At 47.8% G+C, this 21,196-nt stretch overlaps 2 protein-coding genes across 2 annotated transcripts in view; both read left to right on the plus strand.

Moving 5' to 3' along the window:
* Positions 1-6,634: 6,634 nt before the first annotated feature.
* Positions 6,635-18,156, plus strand: FOXRED2 (FAD dependent oxidoreductase domain containing 2). Its single transcript, XM_032781741.2, has 9 exons — positions 6,635-6,859; positions 7,417-7,974; positions 9,029-9,280; positions 10,150-10,419; positions 11,059-11,225; positions 11,950-12,115; positions 12,653-12,894; positions 15,023-15,193; positions 15,656-18,156. Exons 2-9 carry the CDS (start codon positions 7,436-7,438, stop codon positions 15,916-15,918), a joined length of 2,070 nt encoding a protein of 689 aa, XP_032637632.1. The 5' UTR covers positions 6,635-6,859; positions 7,417-7,435; the 3' UTR covers positions 15,919-18,156.
* A 2,898-nt stretch (positions 18,157-21,054) lies between these two features.
* Positions 21,055-21,196, plus strand: part of TXN2 (thioredoxin 2) — a 16,831-nt gene continuing 16,689 nt past the window's right edge. The window contains exon 1 of the mRNA XM_032781742.2: positions 21,055-21,147. The gene's annotated coding sequence lies outside the window, so the exon portion shown is untranslated. The remainder of the gene's footprint in view (positions 21,148-21,196) is intronic.

Raw genomic sequence — 21,196 nt, forward strand, 5'->3', positions numbered from 1 at the left:
GCTGCAGAAACACGACGGGATGGAATTTGTGATCAAATGGTCCTCCCTGCATTAAATTGCTCCTATACCACACTCAGTAGCGCATCTATGGTTACTGGAATTGGAATTTGTTAAAGTCTGGCCCTAGTAGTCACAGGTGTCAGACAATTGAGTGTTGCCTTAAGCTGGTGGGTAAAGGCCTCCTGACACTCTTAGCCCCAGTCTTAACTGCATTTGGCTGGTCTTTCTGGTCAAGTCTGTTAGTCGGGCAGCGATTTGCTGGTAGATGCTAGTAACAAATTGCCTGTATATCAGGCCAAGCCTAAGAGCATGGACCTTCCCCCCTTCTTTGACTTTGGGACAGCCGTCACTTTGGTCTCGGAGAGGCTCTCACCTGCTGTAGAGAGGTTATCGGTTCTCTTGACCCCACCTGTGTCCAAGGAAAGTCACCCTGTTGGCCTAATTTGACACTTTTTAGCCTTAACAGTTAGTCCTGCCTGCCTGATGACTCAAAGACTTTTCCAGGTGTTCCAGGTGTTCTGCCCCTGAATCAGAAAAATGGCCACATCATTGAGAGTAGGCAACTGAAAATATCTCCCAATCCTGCTAGGAGGACCATCTACAAGTCTTTGGAAGGTGGCTGGGTGCATTTCGCAGCCCGAAGGAAGCACATTAAATTCAACACCCCTCGCATGGGTGATGAGGCTGACCTTTCTTTGGCGGGTTCATCTACAATGCGGTACTTGCCAGTATACCCCTTGTTAAGTCTATTGTAGATATGAACTGGGCACGTCTCCTAATTTCTCCAATAGCTCATCAGTGCTGGCATGGATAGTTGTCGGAGAAAGGTGAGTTACAGCATTCAGCTTATGGAGTGGTAGTTTCACAGCACAAAAGTGTATTTCCCTCATCTGGTTGGGTTTACTAGAACCACTGGAGATGCCCATGCACTGGTAGAGGAAAAACGGCATTTACCCATTCTGTAGCATGTCTTTGAAACTCCTCCCTGCAGTTCTATAGCAGCTTGGGCATGAGGAGACATCCGGTAGGGTGAGGCTTCTAATTGGGTGGGAGCATTACCTTGTGTCAAGGTGGCAGTGTATGCCCGGTTCAGTTACAGTACCGGTCCTGGGTGGCTGAGAACATTGGGGTACGAAAACTAGTGCACAGCTCCTTGATCTGTTGCCACTGCAGACGTTCCAAGGCTGTGGAGAGGTTCACCTCTTCCACGCCACCGTCACTCTTTCCTTCGTAGTAGACACCTTCAGGCCACTCAGCGTCTAGTCATCTCCTCCCTGGGCATTGTAAACTGACAAACCTGCGAAGTCTCTGGAATAAAAGGGCTTGAGAGAATTAACGTATTGGTACACTTCTATTAGGCTTTAGGTTGAGGTGGGAAATGCTATGAGATAGTTAACAGCTCCTAGGCACTCTTGGGACCGCGTGAATGGCCCTTCCCATGGACACTTCCATCTTAATGGGCCTGTTGCGCCTTTCAAGACCATAACCTGGTCCCTACTTTTGAAGGAACGCTTCTCTGCTTTGTTTATCATACCAGGCCTTTTGCTCTTCCTGAGCATCTTTAGGTTTCTTAGCAAGGGCTAAAGAGTGTCGGAGGGTGCTTTATAGGTTGCTTACAAAGGTCTAGGAATGTTAGTTCCTGGAGAAGCATAAACCCCTCCCATTGCTGCTTCACCAACTGTAATGGCCCTTAACCTCGTTGGCCATACACAAGTTCGAATGGTGAAAACCCTAAACTGGGGATGTGGTACAGCCCTGTAGCAAAAGCAACTTTGCTGCAGGACAACTAGGTCCCAGTCATTGGATGTGTTTTCATTTACATGCTAATTTTACAGCCTGTAGTCATGCATCCCCCCAAAAGTTCCATTAAACCTTTCCACCAGGCCATTGGTCTTGATGGTGGGTAGGGGTGGCAACCAAGTGATTCCACCCCATGAGCTTTCCCACAGATTTTCATGGTCCCTGCCAGGGACGATTACTTCCTGAATCTGTAAGGAAACTGTCGGAAGGCCAACCTACCTGTCTGGCAAAAATGTCTCTGTTAACTGCCTGGCACATCAGTTTTAGCCCTGGTGTTGCTTAGAGCTACTGCTTCCGGCCATCGGGTAGCAAAGTCCACGAAAGTCAGTATTTACTGCTTTCCTCTGGGGCTTTTTTGGGAAAGGACCCAGAATATCCACAGCTTACTCCACTGAAATGGGAGACCTCACATTTTAGGGCAGTGGCTGGAGAGGGGCTTTTGGTACCTGCACTCTTTGGGGCTTTCCCACTCTTTGGCACACCTCACAAGACCGGACATAATTAGCACACATCCTTGCCCATTCCCGTCCCAGCGCTCGGGTGTTGACTTACCCCTAACCTGTCTTTGGTTCTTTCACCCCAGAATAGTGTCACTGAGAGTATGACTTCATGTCGGCTAAGCTTAAGTCAGGCTTTCCACTTGAAGGTACTTAGTTTGGAACTACCAACTGTTTTGTCCACGGGTGCCTAGTACTTCCCATGGTGGTTCTACCAGAATGAGACGCTCCTTAGTAGTAAAGAGTACAACGTCCTTGTTCTACAACAAACCGGGATCGGTTAGAAGCAGGCTCAACGAGGCGAAATGATGGCTGCCCCGTGCGCCGCCTTGGCCCAAGCTTTCTGAAGGCTGTCCCTCCAGTGGGAAGGACTTCTGACACGGTCTTGAAATCTGCTTCCACTGCTCAAGTGCATCAGTTCCTTGGCCGTATTGAGGGACTATCTGGTTCCTGAGCATGTAGTCGTCATGGCTGTTACCGGTACTTATTTGATGAAACACATACCACTTCCGCTGCGTAGCCCTCTTCTCTGATGTTTCACCTTTGGAGTCTCCCTGTAGGCCGTTGGGCTGCTTCTGCCAGTTCAGGTACCGGGTGCCATTGGTTAGAGGAGTCTGGCCAGAATGGGCATGGGGTGCTCCAGTTGCTGGCCCAACGGTTTCTGAAGTGCATTGTGAAACCAACACCAGCTTTGCCCTGCTGGGACTGGTCCTGAGGCACTTGTCATTTGATTACTTTGACAGGCTCTGGCGTCCTCTGGAGTGACTCTGGTGATGGGTTCGTTTTTGGTAACACAGATGTTGTGACTGGCTGCACTAGTGATATTTCAGGGATGGGTCTGGAGGCTTTCTTGGCTTGGCTGCGTGTCCTGCAATTCAAACCATCTTAGGTAGTACCGTGGTGGTGGCCCTTCCCCCAGTAGCGCTTGGTAGTGTATGGGATGGGTGTGCCAATGCATAGACTGCACGGTTCACAATTCCTACAACAGCTGGCTGTCAGTGCATGCGTAGGCAACGGCGATTCTGGTGCTGGTTGCTTTCCCTCCAGTTGTCCGCTTCTGGGGACTGGATGCACTATGGCTGTTAAGGTCATTTGTGGAGGGGATCCGGTTCCATTAGTGCCACCTCTGTCTGGGTCTCTGAAAAGTAACACAGACGGGGCCCAACTTGACTGTGGCTACAGGCTCGTTCAAGAAGCAGCCTCCAAGGATGGGGACATGTGGAAACAATAGGCTTGCCTGCTGCGTGTGACCATTTCCCCACCCTCTTGGCCAAGCTTGAACACGATGGTTGGCCAAGTCTTCCCCCCCTCTGTAGCGATGGGAGATGGATATAATGTGCATAATTGACCCAGAAAAATGCAAAAGTACCACTATTCCTGAACCAGCCCTTGTACTGGACAGGCAATGGTCAGCTGTAGGCATGAGTTTAAGATTTTGACAAATGAATGGGGAATTGTCCACTTGGGTCTTCTGGTTGATGAATTTGGGTTCACTAAGGATTGGTTGTGATAGCTGACACTTGTGCCCCGGGCGTGTCTCTCCACGCTATTAACCTTCTTTCTGCACTTCCCACTCTCCAAGGTTTCCCTTCGCTCTCGAGAGGTATTTGACAGGCATCTGGTCCTGGGAGATCGCATTTCACTCGATTGTTATGGTGCAACCCTCTAAGTAATGAAACTTGTTACTCAAGGGGTTGGGGTTTCTGTTCCACGGCAGTTGGCTTTATATGTCCCAACAGTTCATATACATTAGTTAAAACATCACCCAGACACCTGATAAAACTGTTCACTGGACGGTCACTGGCGCCATAGGTGGGTTGCTGCGAGACTGGTGGAGGTGGGACAATAGGGTGTCTGGGGGTTTTCCGCTTGGGTTGTAGGTGGGGTCTTGGGTTTGCCCCAGTGATAGGGTTTATGTTCTCCGGAGTTTCCCCCTTCTGATATTCGCTCCCCTGCTAGTAGTTTTTTCTTTTCTGCCACTTCCACCATCTGGCTCCAATCTCCCCCACATACCTCATCAGTTACAGTTTTGGGTTTCCCATCTAGGATGTACCTTTCTTATTTCCTCAGGGAAACACCCTCTTACAGAACTGCTCCATTTGCATTTAGAAGGCCTAGCTCTCTCACTAACTGAGTTAGCACTTGCTCCTGATATCCAGGCATTCCAATTTCTTTCCAATGTGTAGGCATGTCGGTAAATGACACATCTGGTTTCCACCTTAGGGCTCTGGAACCGCCGACGGGCATGCTTCAGGTGTTAGCCCCATTCTGATTCTGGGCCTTGATTTGAAAAGGTTCATTAATCGTTCATGTGTTCCTTAGGCATTTCAGGCGCCACCTCATTGCTAAGGGCTCTCCACTGAGCTTGTGCGCCCTCAGCTTCTAATCAGTGTACGCGGTTGCATAGGGATGCTGTACAACCATGGCAGAAGGTCCTTTTTCGAAATTTTTTCTATAGAAGGCTCCTGATAGACCTATCAGTATCACCTTGCCTATGCTACGGTAAGGGTGGAACCATTTTTCATGGGAGCTAGATGAAACTTGAGTACCCCTGGCAGAAGGGTCTGAATAGGCGTTGACATGGGCGTCCGCCTTGATTTGAAAAAGGTTATAATCGTTCATGTGTTCCTTAGGCATTTCAGCCACCACTTCTGCTAAGGGTCCACCGAGCTGTGGCCTCAGCTCTATCATGTACTGGTCTGCAGAGATGTTATACCCAAGGCAGGCCCTTTCAAAATTTTCTAAGGCGGCCTCAGTATCATCATCTGCCTTGTAGGTGGGAAATTTTCTGGGATGGGAAACAGTACCTGGAGAAGGGTTGTTAGGATTGGCTGGTCCATCCTGTTTAGCCTTTGCTAAGTCCAGTTCATGCTTTCTCTCTCTTTCCCTCTCTTCCATCTCTTTTTGTTTCATCTCCACAGCTCTCCTGTGGTCAGCCTCTTTGGCCTTCTCTTCTGCGTTCAGCCTAGCCAGTTCCTGTTTAACTGCTTCCTTGGTACTCATTTTTCTACTTTCTTGTGCTGGCCACACCCCTCTGCAGCTCACTGAAACTGGGATGCACTCAGCTCAGGACTCCTTTGTTAACAGAGACTTTCTAACTAGCTAAACCCGACAGGCAGAAAGAAAGAAAACAATTCAGCTTGTAAATTCCTTTTGCTGGCTGCTTGCTCACAGCTTGAAGCCTCCTCTTAACAAAGACCCTTGTTAAAAACTTAACACCTCTGCCTTCAAGCTGCTTTCTAAGTAGCTATAAAGGAGAGGGGAAAAAAAATCCTACTGGCTTTTGGTTTCCAAAAAAAAAAAATCCCAAACCACTGCTCACCATATCAAGGTTTTTTCCCCCACTTTGGAGTACAAATGTGGGGACCTGCATGAACACTTCTAAGCTTAATTACTAGCTTAGATCTGGTAACACTGCCACCAGCCAGAAATTCAGCATCTGGCGCACTCCCTCTCCCCCTCAAACTTTCCCCTCCCTGGGTTGCCTTGAGAGGCTTCACCAATTCCCTGATGAACACAGATCCAAACCCCTTGGATCTTAAAACAAGGAAAACTCAATCAGGTTCTTAAAAAAGAAAGCTTTTAATTAAAGAAAGAAAAGGTAAAAATCACCTCTGTAAAATCAGGATGGAAAATACTTTACAAGATACTCAGATTCATATAGCCCAGAGGAATCCCATCTAGCCTTAGGTTCAAAGTCACAGCAAACAGAGGTAAAAAATCCTTCCAGCCAAAAGACACATTTACAAGTTGAGGAAACAAACGTAAGACTAATCCACTTTGCCTGGCTACTGCTTACAATTTTGAAACATGAGAGACTGATTCGGAAAGCCTGGACGTAGGTCTGGTCCCTCTTAGCCCCAAGAGCAAACAAGGAACAAAACAAAGAGCATAAAGACTTCCCTCCACCAAGAGTATCTTGTCCCCCCCATTGGTCCTCTGGTCATGTGTCAGCCGAGTTCACTGAGCTTCTTCCCCCTTTACAGGTAAAAGGGGCATTAACCCTTAACCATCTGTTTCTGACAGCACCACTTGGGGAATTCTGGCCTGGGGAGCAGGCGCTCCCCCTGCTGCCCCACCTAGCCACACTACTGTGCCCCAAGCTGAAGCTCACCCGGGCAAGTCCTGGCCCTGCAGCTCATCCCCCCACCTCAGGCGCCCTGCGCTCTGTCTGGCCTGGCTCAGCTCCCGCCCCTCCTAGCTAGCGGCGGGGGGGGGGGGGGGGCATTTATCTTGGCCTGCCCCTTTAAGACTCCCGCTGGGAAGCTTCACCCCCCCCCAACACGTGACACAGGTCTGACAGCGCCGCTCTGATAGGGAAGTGAGTCGCCTGCCTCACGTGACACAGCTCCGCCAGGCAGCTAGTAGCGGCGTTCCTATCCCAGTGCCCTCCTCCAGCTCGGGAGGAATAGCCGCTCTTGCCACTTCTCTCGCTGGTGGGGTATAGTCTGTCCGCCGCAGGAAGACCACAGTCGCCAGGACTCTATGGTCTGAGTTCGGTGTTTACGGGGCAGCCAGACAGACGAGACCTGCCTTCATCGATTCGCTACAGCCTGGGTCAGGTGCGTTAATACGTCACATGTTACGCACCACATGGACGCTGGTCACGCCTCTTTCCTTATTGGGCGGGGGGGGAGGGTCAGTGGGTTTGTGCTTATTGGCCGGGGTGAGGGTCTGTTCACCTTTCTCCACTGAGAGACGTGAGCGGAGCAGCGGCTCCGATTTTCTGATTGGCTGGAGAGTTCACGTCCCTGTTCCCCATTGGCTGAGGTGGAGTCGGGCCGTGTGTGTGCAGGTGTGTGACACCCGGTTTTCCTTTTGAGTGGGGGGAAGTTCCCTTAGGGGGCTGTGTCCCTGTTCCCTATTTTGGGGGCTGTGCCCCCTGGTCATGTGGGGGTCTACCAAGATGGAAGAGTACGAGAGGGGGGTGAGGGTTTAGTGCCAGAGACTGGGCAAGGAGGTGGCCAGATGTGGACTAGGTGCATCCATGGCAGCACCTGGAGGGTCTGCAGTGCCCGTGCAAAGGTGGATTCACCCCAAAGCTGAGCGCTGGAGTGATTTACTTGTAACCGCACTGGGCTCTTGCAAGTTTCTTGTGACTGGGTTTTGTTTTGAACAGAGCTGGCCTTGCTGTTCCCATGATGGCCCTGCCTGCTGCCCAGCGCTCATGGGGCCTGCTCCTAACCTTTGCGTTCTACATGGGCTCTTCCTGCACTGAGGGTGCCTCCACCCTTCCACACCACAACTATTGCATCATTGGTGCTGGCCCCTCGGGCTTGCAGATGGCCTATTTCCTCCAACATGCAGGCCGGAACTATGTGGTCTTTGAGCGTAGCCATGCACCTGGCAGCTTCTTTGCCCTTTATCCACGCCATCGCAAGCTTATCAGCATCAACAAACGACATACTGGCAAGTCCAACAGCGAATTCAATCTTCGCCATGACTGGAACTCCCTTCTCAGCCATGACAGCCGACTGCTTTTCCGACACTACTCTCATGACTTCTTCCCTGAGGCTGACACCATGGTGCATTACCTTGAAGACTTTGCTTCCATGTTGGAGCTCCGGGTTCAATACAACACTGCCATCATCCATGTGAGACTGGAGAGGGACTCACAGGCATGGAATGGCCATTACTTCATTCTTACAGACCATAACAACCAGAACTACAGATGCAGGTAACCAGCAAAGTGGGCCTGGTCGGCTATGCAGCTTTCCACGAACCTAGTATATAGCTAGCTACCTGTTGGGTTGTAGGTGACACAACATAATTATTGAAAAGGTGCCACCTTCCTTGAGCAATGTCACACTGCAGAAGTTTGAAATGCTGACAGGTGTTATTTCTATTCCTGTGGTAAAGCAGTTTCAGTAAACAACCATTTTGGCATAAAACCATGAAAATTTTGCGTCTGAGATGGTTGTATTCTAAACCCTATTCTGTGTTTCCAGATGCTCGTTAGGAGCCCAGAACTGGACTAGCAGGTCAGGACTGAGGTACCTTGTCTGAAGGATGAATTTGGGGCAGAACTGGAATAATGAGGTGCTACCAGTTAGGAATGAGGTGCTGTCATAGAGTTGTGTGGACAGCTCAGAACTGGAACGGTTGACAGAGCTGCCAGTCAGGATTATTTGATATTCTTTTCCACTCTTAGATGTTGCCCTAACATTAAATAACAGTTGGAACAGAGGGCCTGTGAGATGATTCTGCTTACTTTATCATCTAGTTTATTCTTTTAAATTGAGATGTTTTCTGTCCCATAATAAAATGACAGGGAGCACTCCATATACTATATTAAAAGGCAATGCATTTAAAATGTGTAGAACAAAATACTTTTCATGCACCATATAGTTAACCTGTGAAACTCACTGGCATTGGTTTTTTTAAATACATAAAGCTTAGAGAGACTTGGAGAAGATTAGACATTTATGCATAACATCTGCAATGGCCTTTGCAAGGATAAAATTACAAGGGTTATTGACCCTCATGGTATGGAGAATAAGCAGATTACTAATTGAAGTTGGGATGACGCTTCCATTCATGTTATGTAGTACTGAGCAATGAAAATGCGTTAAATAGCTGGGTCAGTATGGCAGGCTGCAGAACATTACACTGAACAAGGCAGCAGTAGTGTAATCCTGTATTACAGGAGGTGGGATGGTGGATGAGATCTTATGAGGCAGTTCCTGTGTTTCCAAATGTTGACAATGCTTTCTCATCATGTCTCTTTGCAGCCTATTGTTGGTAGCCACTGGAACATGGGTTCCCAATGTGGTAAACTTCCCAGGCTCGGAATATGTTGAGGGCTATGAATCTGTGTCCATCAACCCAGAGGACTTTGCTGGCCAGAGTGTGTTGATCTTGGGTCGGGGGAACTCTGCCTTTGAGACAGCAGAGAACATTCTGGGGGTCACCAATTTCATACATATGGTGAGCCGCTCCCGCGTTCGCCTCTCTTGGGCCACCCACTACGTTGGAGATTTAAGGTATGAGACTGGTCTCCATAGTTTTAATGTGAATTGAATATTAACCAAGTGAAATTGCCATTGGCTGATGAGACTGGCCAGATTGGTGCAACAGACTAATGGCTTGGAGGATTAGTAATGGGATATGGGGCCTTTCACCTTTAGGCCCATGTTTTAATCCAGCTCAGGTTTGCAGTTACTGAAAGTTATCTATTTCATGGCTGTGAAATGAGTTGGTAGGGGGAGTCTCTGACAGTTCCTAATGGAAACAATCCTAAAATCTGTCATCATTACAATCACTAATTGGCCTCTTGCTTGCTATCTCAGAAGGGAGGCCCAGGATTGATTGAACCATGGAGGGATAGTCCAGTGGTTAGGGCACCAGCTCAAGAGACCCAGGTTCAATTTCTTGCTCTGCCACAGATGCCTTGTGTGACCTTGAGCAAGTTTAGTCTGTGCCTCGCTTCCCCACCTGTAAAATGGGATAATAGCACTGCCCTACTTCAAGAAGGTGTTGGGAAGATGAACACGTTAATAACCATGAAACACTCAGATACTCCAGGAATGGGGGCCATAGACAGAATGGAGACTGAGCTCTCCTTTTATTCCTGTGAGGTGTACTGGTGAGGCAGTATGAAGGAAGCTTACATTGCCACTATCTATGTTGTACCTGCTTGGGTGGTACATAAAGGATGCCTATCTCCAGCACTGTCAGTCTGACACATCTCACCAGCACCAAATTCCCACAGACACAAAAGGCACCAGTTGTGGGATAGCTATAGTGTGCTTCGGGACAGAATCGTAGGATGCGTAATACACTCGTCATGTTTCCAGGAGCAGTTCTTGAACCCCAGATCCCTCTTCTTTCTTATATTATCCCTGTTCCTCAGAGCAATTAACAATGGCCTCCTAGATACATACCAGCTGAAGTCTTTGGACGGGCTCCTGGAGGGTGACTTGGAAGATCTGGCTATTGTCAAGGATAAGAAAGGGAAGCTGCACATCACTCTCAAATTCTATCTGGAAAACAGCAACAGCAGTGCAGGTGCAGAATCCATCACTCTCCCACAGGATGAGCTGGACAACTTTGCCACCCGGGCACCCTACGACCGTGTCATCCGCTGCCTGGGTTGGAAGTTTGACTTCTCGATATACAACAGGTGAGCGTGAACCTGGGCCTGGAGGAAGAAGGAACAGAGGAAGTGAGATTATGTATGTGGGTGTGTGAGAAAATGTGTACCACTGCTCTCTACCAGATGGGATGTCAGATCTAAGTGAGTGGAGTTATTTGAATTTGCAGACCTGCTTCCTTGACTTCCTGGGGAGAGACCTGTGTCTCTGGAGCTGAAGGCCCTGATGTCCTGTGGGTATTGTCAGCTGGTGACTGCATCAATGGTGTACAGATCCAGATCCATACAGTGAAGCTTTTTTTCTAATCTTCATCCCTCAGCGCACATTCTCATCACTCTCTGCCTTGGCTTGTCTCCTAATACAGACTGGAAACAATATCAGTAACTCTGCTTTCTTTTAAATGGGAGTGTTACTGTGTCAAGGGTCTCAGACCCAAATGTGACCCCACCCAAAACCACCTTAAAATGGATACTCTTGATTTCTAATAAAATTCCCTCTGTGTGCTTCTGGCTGGAGAAAGGAATGAACCCTTCTGAGGGCAGTGGGAGCAGGAAGCGAGATCTTTCAAAATGACCAGACCATAACCTACGCTCCTCTAGACACATTCAGCCACCTACCCTCAAATCTCCCCGTCCTGACTGACTTAATCTGCTCTTTTGTGCACCCAGATCTCTTAGACTGATGCCAGGGAAAGGGACTAAGAAGAAGTATCCTCTGATCAAACCCAGTTATGAGTCAAGAGGCACCCGGGGGCTCTTTGTTCTGGGCACTGCTAGCCACTCTATCGACTTCAGGAAATCTGCTGGGGGCTTTATCCATGGATTCCGATATACAAGTGAGCGTTGGATGTACAGAATGGGCAAAAGTTGGGAAAGAAGGGCTGAGGTGGGAAGGAACAATTCACAGGCTAGTAGTGGATTAGTGAATGTTACCTGATCACCTTCAGTCTTTAGTATATCACACAGTCCTCATTGTGAAAATGTGATCTATCCGGTTTGCGATTGCATAGCAAGATATGAGGTGAAGGACAGGCTGTGGAAAAGATTTTGGCGCATATCTGTTGTCTTTTAGTTATGTCACTTTTTGTTTTGTCTTTGTTTGCGAGTTTGTCTTCCTATCTCTTGCCTTCTGTCTCTTATTTACACAAAACAATGCATAAGTTCTTGCCATCGGGTATACTGTCTTGTGAGTGGTTGAGGGTGAGAGGTCTTTTGTGAAGCAGGGTTTTGGGCAGAGGCGTTAATATTTTTTGAAAATTCTTATACTTGAGAGAGACTGCTGCTCTGGTGAAATGATTCACAAAGAGAACTCCCTTACTTTCCAGCCAGTTAGGATCACCTCATCTTTCTGAGGACTGTCCACTCAGCGTGAGCAACCCTGGGGAGAATTTTTAGTGCCAATTGGCTGAGGTGGAGATCACATGATTTGCTGTAGTCTGGGTATCAATCTTGTCTGTCCTGATGTTGCTTGTATGTGTCTCCTTGTTGTGCGATTCAGTATCTTAAAGGTGTGAGCTGTATTTTAAAGGGAGCTTTTTCTTTCTTGATTTGCTATCCTAGCTCGTGCTGTCCATCGCTTGTTAGAACATCGTCATCACGGAGTCCCCTGGCCATCATCAGTCTACCCCATTACACAGCTGACAAATTCTATCATCAAACGGGTGAATGAGGCATCTGGACTATACCAGATGTTCAGTGTCCTGGGTGACATCATTCTGCTGAGAGAGTGAGTGAGTAATTATTCCCGGCATTCTGCTCCATCAATAAGTTCCTTCTCTTTAGGGGCTAAAACAAACCAAAAACTCCTGCTGAAGTCAAAACTGTATTTCTGGATTCCCCTTTGAATGTCCCTGATGAAAAGCTTTCAACAAGATAGGCTGTCTCCGTTTTGGATGGGGTGAAGCATGGGTTAAATTCTCCCCAAATATTTCCTGGAGCCTCAAGGCTCAGAGCTCCAGCCCCATGGAGTGCACCAGGACTCTGCACCGGATGCCTTCGGCTGGATTTGAGCCCTGGGGAGAAGGGTCCCTTGGTCTGGAAATAATGGAGACTTGTAATAGGATATTGAGCTTTTTAAATCCCTACATCACTAGGTGTGGTCCAAACCAGATGAATAATGACTGAAAGTCATTACTATCTGATGGTGTTCAGGGGCCTCAGCCAATGAGGATATATTGGGTGCTATATATTTGCCTTAACCCCTTGTTGGCTGATTAGATTATTCCTTGTAGAAAGATCTCATGAATGTGGTGGTGACTCCTAGGAATGCCACGGCATTTGAGTACCTGGAGGAGTATCCAGTCGGGATCCTGGCAGAGCTGGAATTGCACACAGGGAGAAAGGCCCACAACGGGCTCTTTGTTGTCGTCATGGAGTATGGGAAGAATTTCTCGGGGGCTGACAAAGATGTCTTCTACTACAACCGAGCAGTGGGGGAGGCACAACATGCCTGGCAGTCTAACTTTCTGCATCCTGTTATTTATTACTACAAACAACTCCCCACAGGTAAGCTGACAAGCATCCCTCCTCACCCTTCTACCCTGATTATCCCATATGTACAAGATGGAAAGTTAAGGATGGTTCAGGACAAGAGGGAATTTTGAGCCCATCCTAGACATCTTCCCCTGCTTCTTTGAAGTTGTTCCCCTGTGGGTGTACTAGCCACTGCTGCAAGTGCTCATGGTATACTTGTAACCCACCCACTCCATCTGTGTATATTAAGTTGTTTTCTCTTGTCTGAGCCTTGGAAGCCTCTTGGGTCAGGGATCATCTGTTTGTACAGCACCTGGCACAATGAAGTCCTGGTCTAGGACTAGGGCCCCTAGGCCCTACCGTAGTACAAATAATAAGAATACAAAATAAAGAAATGGAAGAGGGAAGGGAAGTTGCTTTGGAACTCATCAGCACTGCTCTTCAGTCATCCAGAAGACATCACTGATGAGTGGTGTCAGATATGGCAACTTCCTGCAATATCTTTGGGCTACAACAGCTCCTCCAGGAAGTGAAAACAGTGGAGGTTGATTTAGGGAAATCACTGATTATAACATTTCCAGAGAAGTAACACTTCCTGGGAAGGCTCACATATCCTGGTTCAAATCCACTGACCAACAGACAAATAAAGGACTTTTGGATAAATAGTCCAAGCTTAAACCGATTCAGGGCCTTCATTCTGGTCTAAAGACTGATATGAACTGGTAGCCATAGGAAAAACCCAGTTGCAGCAGCTGCTCCCACACTGAGCACAAGTGGTGCCTTTTTAATTTTACTCACCCGGGAGCTGGGGGAAAAAAAGGCGCCACTCACTGTGGCGCTTTTAGTGACGGGGCAGCGCTCCAGGTCTTTGGCAGTACTTCAGTGGTGGGCCCTTCACTCTCTCCGGGTGTCTTCAGCAGCACAAGCTTCATCACCGAAATGCCGCCAAAGACCCGCGGAGCAAGTGAAGGTCCCGCCGCCAAAGACCCGAAGTGCCGCCCCAACTGTAAAAGTGCCGCAGAGAGTGACACCTTTTTTTTTTTTTTTTTTTCCCGCTCCGCCTGTTCCCTCCACCTGGCTACGCTCCTGTTCCCACCCTCTCCTTTTCAATGGAAAAGCACCAGGTTAAAGATGGATTCCAGTTCAGGTGACATGATCACATGTCATGTTAGACTTCATTACCCACTTGCCAGCACACAGGTATACAGAAAGACTTACAAGTAAAACAGAGCCATCTGCAGTCAATTGTCCTGGTTGATGGGAGCCATCAAGATTCCAAACCACCATTAATGGCCCACACGTTGCATAATTACAATAGGCCCTCAGAATTATATTTCATATCTCTAGTTTCAGATACAAGAGTGGTACATTTATACAAATAGGATGATCACACTCAGTAGATTATAAGCTTTGTAATGATACCTTACAAGAGACCTTTTGCATGAAGCATATTCCAGTCACATTATATTCATGCTCATCAGCATACTTTCATAAAATCATATAGAGTACAACGTCACACCATGTGACTTCTGAGTTGTGTAAGTACTGTGGTGCCTAGTGGCGTTGCCAAAGTCAACTGCTGTCCTGTGGTGTACCCATCTCTGAGACATCATATACTGACAGGAGAACCCCCAGCTCTGATGAAAGAAGCCAAGAGCAAGATTTAAAAGCAGCATACATCAAAGCAAATAAAAAAGCACACACAATAAATTTCTCTGGAAGAATCCAAAGATTAGAGTGTTGACATTTCACCTCCAGGGACCTAGCTTCAAATTCTGGCATGGATGACAAGGGAAGTGAGTTTGGTTAATAATAACATAAAGCCTAACTGGCTGGTTCAGAGGGATCAGCTAAAATAGTAATGGTGGGTGTCAGGGGTGCATCCATCCACCCAGGCCTGGAAAAGCAGGGGGTGCTGCAGGTCAGGAGTGAGGGACATTGACAGAGCTGAGAGTCAGTTCAGGACTGGAATAGCTGAGATTTGTGCTGCAGATCAGAATGAGATGCAGTGCCCAAGTTGTTGCAAAGTGGGGGGGCCAGGGCTGGAAGTTGGAATAGCTGCTGCAGTATTAACTTCCCATCTTCTTGAGCTCTTCCGAATTTCATTTTGTTTCTGGAAAAGGAGGACAAAAGCACATTTTTTCCTTTGTTCTGTCAACAGTGCGTGAGATGAGTCTCCGTCCTCCGGACTGGCCTCTCCCCCGCCCAGATGCTGTCCATCATATTGTGGAGGATTTCCTGACAGACTGGACTGCCCCAAACGCCCATATCCTCCCACTTAGACGTTTCCTGGAGAACTGCCTGGACACTGACCTGCGCAACTTCTTTGCAGGTAACCTGGATGCTAGCTGGAAATGGGGAATGGGAGACATCTCTGACTGAGATAGGACGGTAACAGGCCAACAGTTTAGTTAACATGAAAGATCCCTCTGACTACTGGGTAGCTGGGAAATCTTACTACTAGTTGGATGCACTCCATGAAACAGGAAGAAGTGCTGGGTCATATCAGGAGCTCACCTATTCCAAAATGGCCTATGATCTTAAATGCCCCAAGAGGCGGAGGGACAGCAGGGTGTCCCTTGGCAGGTTCTGTCTCCTGGGAGCGTATGCTAGGTCTTGATTCAATACCACACAGGCTTTAGCTTCCCCACTCCTCCATCTGAAATGAGATTTGTGCTGACAAGTACCACAGCTGTTTTCAGTTGGAAACAGTAGGGACAGCTTGTGGGATGAGAGAAAAGAATAAGCATTTACAGAGCATCTCTACATAATCTTTTTTTGGTTTTATTTGTAGAGTCCTGTTTCCTGTTTGCTCTGACTCACCAGAAGCTGCCTCCCTTTTGTCAGCAGGGATACATGCGAATGCAAGGGCTTGTGGGTAACGAAAGACTTAGGCATCATGCAGTGGAAGCCGGCCTACTTGAGGACCACACTGTTATGCACTTTACAGATGAACTGCTTGGTGGCCAGAGGGGTTCACGTGACCAGTTGCTGAAGGATCACGTGATACCAAGTAGTTCCCTACATTATCTTGTGACTGCCAAGGATGAACTTTAACCTTTCCCAATTCATATTGAAACCCATGGGGACTGTTGTGACAATACTGTAACACACATCTGCAGCAGGATTCCAACCTCTTTCATGTGCCACTGGCTTCCTGCCCATCCCTCCAGCTGTCCACATATTGCCAAAGAGCTGCTCAGATCTGTTGTGACTGATGGGACCGATGTGCTCTGGAGGATAAGTGAGAAGCTGAGATTCAGTGAGGCGGAGGCTTCTCCTTTGTCCCTGCAGAGCCCACAGTGCTCAAAGACAGTGTTGTATTTATCTTATGGACCAATGTCTGGGGCAACATCTGGGGATCACAGGTACGGGGAGAGAGAGAGAGAGAAGAGATGCGCAGATGGCTTAACTTGAAATAATTTTCGGTTTTGATGTGACACAGTCACATGTCTTGAGGGCAGGTTGGAGACTCTGATCGTTGGATGCTGTCCAGTACATTCTTATTTATACTTGAAGATTTGTATGTTCACTGAATTTGGAAGCGGTACCTTCAGAAGCAAAATTTTTCATGTACTTTGATGGAGACAATGAGGTGCATGCCAGTATATTTAGTTTTAGTGCAGGGTAATATAATGTCACTGGCTGGACGGGGGTCCCAAAAGCCACCTCCCTCTTTAATAGTGAGCAACTAGCCTAGGAAGCTTAGACCCAATGTGAACTGTCACTAGATAGGCCCTGCTACCCTATCCATTCCTTTACTTGGTGGAGTTGGTATTCTTTGCCAGCTGCTCCTATTTAGAAGGAATAGTCCCTGTATTTTTTAACAAAATATCTGTCCTATTTGCACTATGTCCTTCCAAAAAGCTTTCAGTGCATTTCACTCTAGTTAAAATGTGTATTCCTAGTTTTCTTCCCAGATATTCCTATTTACAGCTTTCAGATGTTGTATGGTAAATTGTCTGTCTGTGTTTTATTGCTCCATTATCTGATAGGCACAGACCTCTCACTTCTTGGAAACCACTAATCAGGGCAAGGAGTTTTGAGTTCAGTCTTCCTATGTCCCCATGATTTCTGAGAGGTAGAAGGGGGCAGGCGGAAATAGGCTTCCTGCTCTCCCCATATCCATGATAATACCTTGCATTCCTGGTAAGATGGGTGGAGGAGAGGGTGGACCTGAACCTGAATAATCCCTCCCCACCATCTGATCCCTAAGTAGCCTTTCCCAGGGACCCCTTAAATTTTCTTGCTCTTTCTGTAAAGATTCAGTTCCTCTAACTCTTTGCTGCTAGAGGTTGGGAAGCAGTTGACATGAGTGAGGGATTGGAAGGGGTGTCACTCTCAGACTGGTGAAAATGCTGCTGCTGTCAAAGGATCCTCTTAGTAGCTGCTACTGGGAGAAACAGGATTGGCATCTCAGCTGGTGTAAATTGGTATTGCTCTACTCCCTTTAATAGAACTACATCTGTTTGCACTAGATGCAGGTCTGGCCCAGATAGAGATGTCTGAAAAGTCTGTATTCACCAAGCAGCCTACACGACTCACCATGGGCATCCTACATGTGGACTATCCAAGGGGGGTGGAATTAGGAGGGCCAGTGAGAGTGCTAACAGGCCTGTCTGACCTAAAGGACAATGCAACTGAACTATGAAATACTAGAGCCAAGAGCAGGCCCACCGTATGCACACACACACAAAGCACCCTCTGTAGTATCCACACACAAAATCGTAAAACTGTAAATTCCTAATGTGTGGGTTGCCTTAGATTGCAGTTCTGCTCCAAAAAATGACTAAAACTGGCATCTTCTTCTCCACCAGTGTGTGCGCCCTCCTGTTGTGTGTCCGAATCAGATCTGTTAACTTCAATGTCAGAAGGTTTTACTGTTTACTCAGCCACCCATGCAGAGCCAGAACAGCTGAGAGAATGAATCATGCTCATTCTGACTCACATGTAATCAATAACATTTGTTAAGTTCCAACTTCATCTTTGATGGTGCTTGAACCAATCCAAATCCATTGTCCCTCTGGGATCCCAAGCAGGGATCATAGTTAGGAAAACCATTCTAACTGTAAAGCAGACAAGTTGGATCTGAATGTCACAAAGGAGCAATAAACACAAACTCTCATGGTGCCATTTTTGTAATGACTTTTCATAGCAGAATTTCCATTTAATACTGATACCCAATTTAATTTTATTGTATCTCCTGTTGAAGTGGATTACTGCCTCTTGTAATTGGTTGTACATGTTTTGTATGGTTATATTCTTCCAATCCAGTATAAAAAAAGGTTGACGTCACTCCTGCTGTTGGCTTTTTAACCCTTTGCTCAGAGGGGATAGGTATATGTGTAGGTATGGCCAAAACCATGAGAATCAATAAGAGCTTTTCTACAAACTTCAGTGAGCTTTGGATCCAGCCCCTAAAGGGAGTAAGGGATTCAAAGTATGCAAAGATAGACTGACCAATGGTATAAGAAAAGCAATTAACAGCAAAACAAGCCACTCTTACATCCTACCCCCTATATGCTTGCTATGTTCTATCCTTCTTTAATCCAGTCCAACAGGTTTTGGACAAAAGACACCTGTAGGACAAATGAACTGCAAGGCTAATACTCATCAGACCAGTGCTATTTACCCTCCCCAATCACAGCACTCCCTTTGCTCTCACCCTCTGGGACACAGGAGCAACACATAGTCTTCACCCAGCACAACCTTAATTTGGCCCACTCACAAACACTGTGCTCTAGAAAGATGGAGCAGTGGTCACACACACCCGAGACTAAAGAGGTGCCTTCAGTCTTCAAAGCTGTTGATCGAACAACACCTTTCATCTAAGCTAAATGTTTTTATAAAGTCCTTCCCCACCATGCTGTGAAAGACACTTCCCACCCCACCTGCCCTTTGACAGTTTTTAGATCTTTTAGTTTAACAAAGACAGAGTAGATTGTGTTGTTTCCAAAGTAGTGGGGTGCTGCTGTATTGCAACTAGCAGGGACTAGTTACTTATGGATTTGGGCTCACTGCACAAAGTTGGGATCTCTTTGCTTTGTTACTACCCCAGCTTTTACCCACTGTAAAGCAGTGGGTGACAAAAACACCTGAAAACAATATGGTAGGACAGTTCTTGCCATCTGTCAGGTGAATAAACAGGGATAGAATGAAGGTGCCACAATTAGCAGGGTTTTATTTGTGATAATGACTGTCAGTGGCTTGAAATTTTTTGCCTTTTTGCAGTTTGTAGGAGAAATCACTGCAGGTGGCAGTCTCAGTGTACAGTGAGGTAGTAGGCTAAGGGTTAGCTTATCACTCTGTTGGCACAAAGACAATAGGCAGGATAATAAGCATCTGATAATTACATCATCCTTAATTTTCTTTGGAGCCTGTAGTGGAGCAGCTCCCCAACTCCAGCAGAAAAAGAATTAACGTCAGCCCTGGGAGAAGGTTGTGGCTGAGCTAAACAGGGCTCATTGGGGAAGCAGCTGCATCTGGACCATCCCCCAATCAAGCCACAGCTGGCCTGTATAAAAAGGCTGTGAGCCAGAGCCCCCCAGAGGAGTCTGTCTCCAGGTGGGAGAGAGAGTATGAGCACAGCTGCTTGCAGAAAGGGTACTGGGAGTGAAGCAGGGCTGGAGAGAGGCAGAGGAGCTCCAAGCTGGCAGCTTTCCAAGTTGCAGGGCCTGGTCTAAGGCCTATAGAGGTACTGGGAGGCAGAGGAAGGCAGCAGGTCTGAACCCCTTTGCCTATGATGAGTGGCTTTTATGCTGTAGTCTGCACCAAGGAGGGGGGCTTGGTAATGACTGGCAGTAGCCCAGACTGAGGCAAGGTGGGGATTAGAGGGTTGGGGGTTTCCCAGAGAGGGGAGACCCATAGAGAGTTATGGGGGGGTATTGCCAGGGGACAGCCTCAGGTAAAGGGGCACTGGGCTGTGGGAGAGACAAAGAGGCCAGCAGCAAGCAGAACATGAGCCTGCCAAGAGTGCTCCAGAGCTGGCAATGGAGCTAATTCCCAGGAAGCAGCAAGAGGTGCTGCCCCTGTGAGTCATAGCCTTGCCACAAAGCCAGTCTGAAACACAGTGGCCATTCTGCACTTGTGATGCTGCACACCACTGTGGTGGGGTATTAATTTCTGTATTGACACACAAGGAGGAATGACACTTCTGGGTTGCCAAAATCATTTAACGTGGGCATGTGGGTGTTCTGTGGAGGTCTTGTTTTTCTTAAACCTCCATCTCCTGCACTCAAGAATCTGCCTGAGAAATGCAGCATACTTTTCAGTCAGTGGAAGTCATAGCTCTGAAGCAAAGCTTGAAAACAAGGCTCAGAAACACAAAGGGAAATAAAAAGAATCCAATATATATTGAAAAACAAAACTTGGGCTTAAGCAACTTTTTATTATTTTTAAGACCTGATTCATGATTTTTGAAACACTTGAAGCTGACAATAATATGTTTGTATATCCAGCACAATGGGGTCCTAGTCCTAATTGATGCAACTAGGCCCAAATATTAAAGGAGGAGCAGGGTGAATTAAACAGCAGCAATGAATCTGCCCCTCTTTAAGCTGTTTAGTCGTTGTGACCAAGGACCACCCGCCAAAAGCCTCCTGGACTCACTGACCTATTTCTCTGAGCTGCTTTACACTGGCCCAGGGGGGGCAGTGTGTAAGATGACCAGATGTCCTGATTCTATAGGGACAGTGCTGCTATTTGGGGCTTGGTCCCACGTCGGTGGCTGTTTCCACCCCCCTGATTTTTCATACGTGCTGTCTAGTCACCCGAGCCTGGTGTCACATGGCCAGGCCAACCCCAGGGCACGTGTGCACGGTGAGGCCGGCCAGGGGGCACAAGCTGCCCTCCGCCCCGTGCAGAGTCTGAGCGCAGCGGAACCAGCCTGCGCGCGCACCGTGCTCATTGGGTGCGGGAGGCACTGGCGAGCTCGGAAGTTTATGGGCAAGGCGGGTGGAGGACGGTACAGGGGTCATGCTATTGACCTGCCCTTCTCAGCAGCCAATCAGCACCCAGGAGCCCACCCTGTATTCTGAACGTAGCCAACTAAAGCCTAGAATTACGCACAGGGTCCTGAAGGACATCTTCGCCAGCCAATCATCTTCCAGAACTAGAAAACAGCGGCCTGAAGTTGCTGTTCAACGGCCAATCAGCGCGGAGCTGTGAAAGATTCCATTTCCCTTGCCAATACGGTTTTTAGGGTCGCCCTCCGCCACCCCAGCCAATCAGCTTCCGGGCAGCGCGACTGACTCCGGTAGCGTTTGCGTCACCTCAGCCGTCGGGAAGGTGAGTTGGGGGAAGCTGCGGGCAGGGCGACTGCGCGGCCGCGGGGGGG

This window comes from Chelonoidis abingdonii, chromosome 1 (genome assembly GCF_003597395.2).
Source record: "Chelonoidis abingdonii isolate Lonesome George chromosome 1, CheloAbing_2.0, whole genome shotgun sequence".
Lineage (NCBI taxonomy): Eukaryota > Metazoa > Chordata > Testudines > Testudinidae > Chelonoidis > Chelonoidis abingdonii.

Bases quoted from the DNA above. Each gene is read 5' to 3' on its own strand.
- FOXRED2 (XM_032781741.2), top strand. From the start codon at position 7,436: ATGATGGCCCTGCCTGCTGCCCAGCGCTCATGGGGCCTGCTCCTAACC. The intron at 10,420-11,058 runs GTGAGCGTGAAC...TTGTGCACCCAG, and splicing joins GACTTCTCGATATACAACAG to ATCTCTTAGACTGATGCCAG. The intron at 12,895-15,022 runs GTAAGCTGACAA...TTCTGTCAACAG, and splicing joins CTACAAACAACTCCCCACAG to TGCGTGAGATGAGTCTCCGT.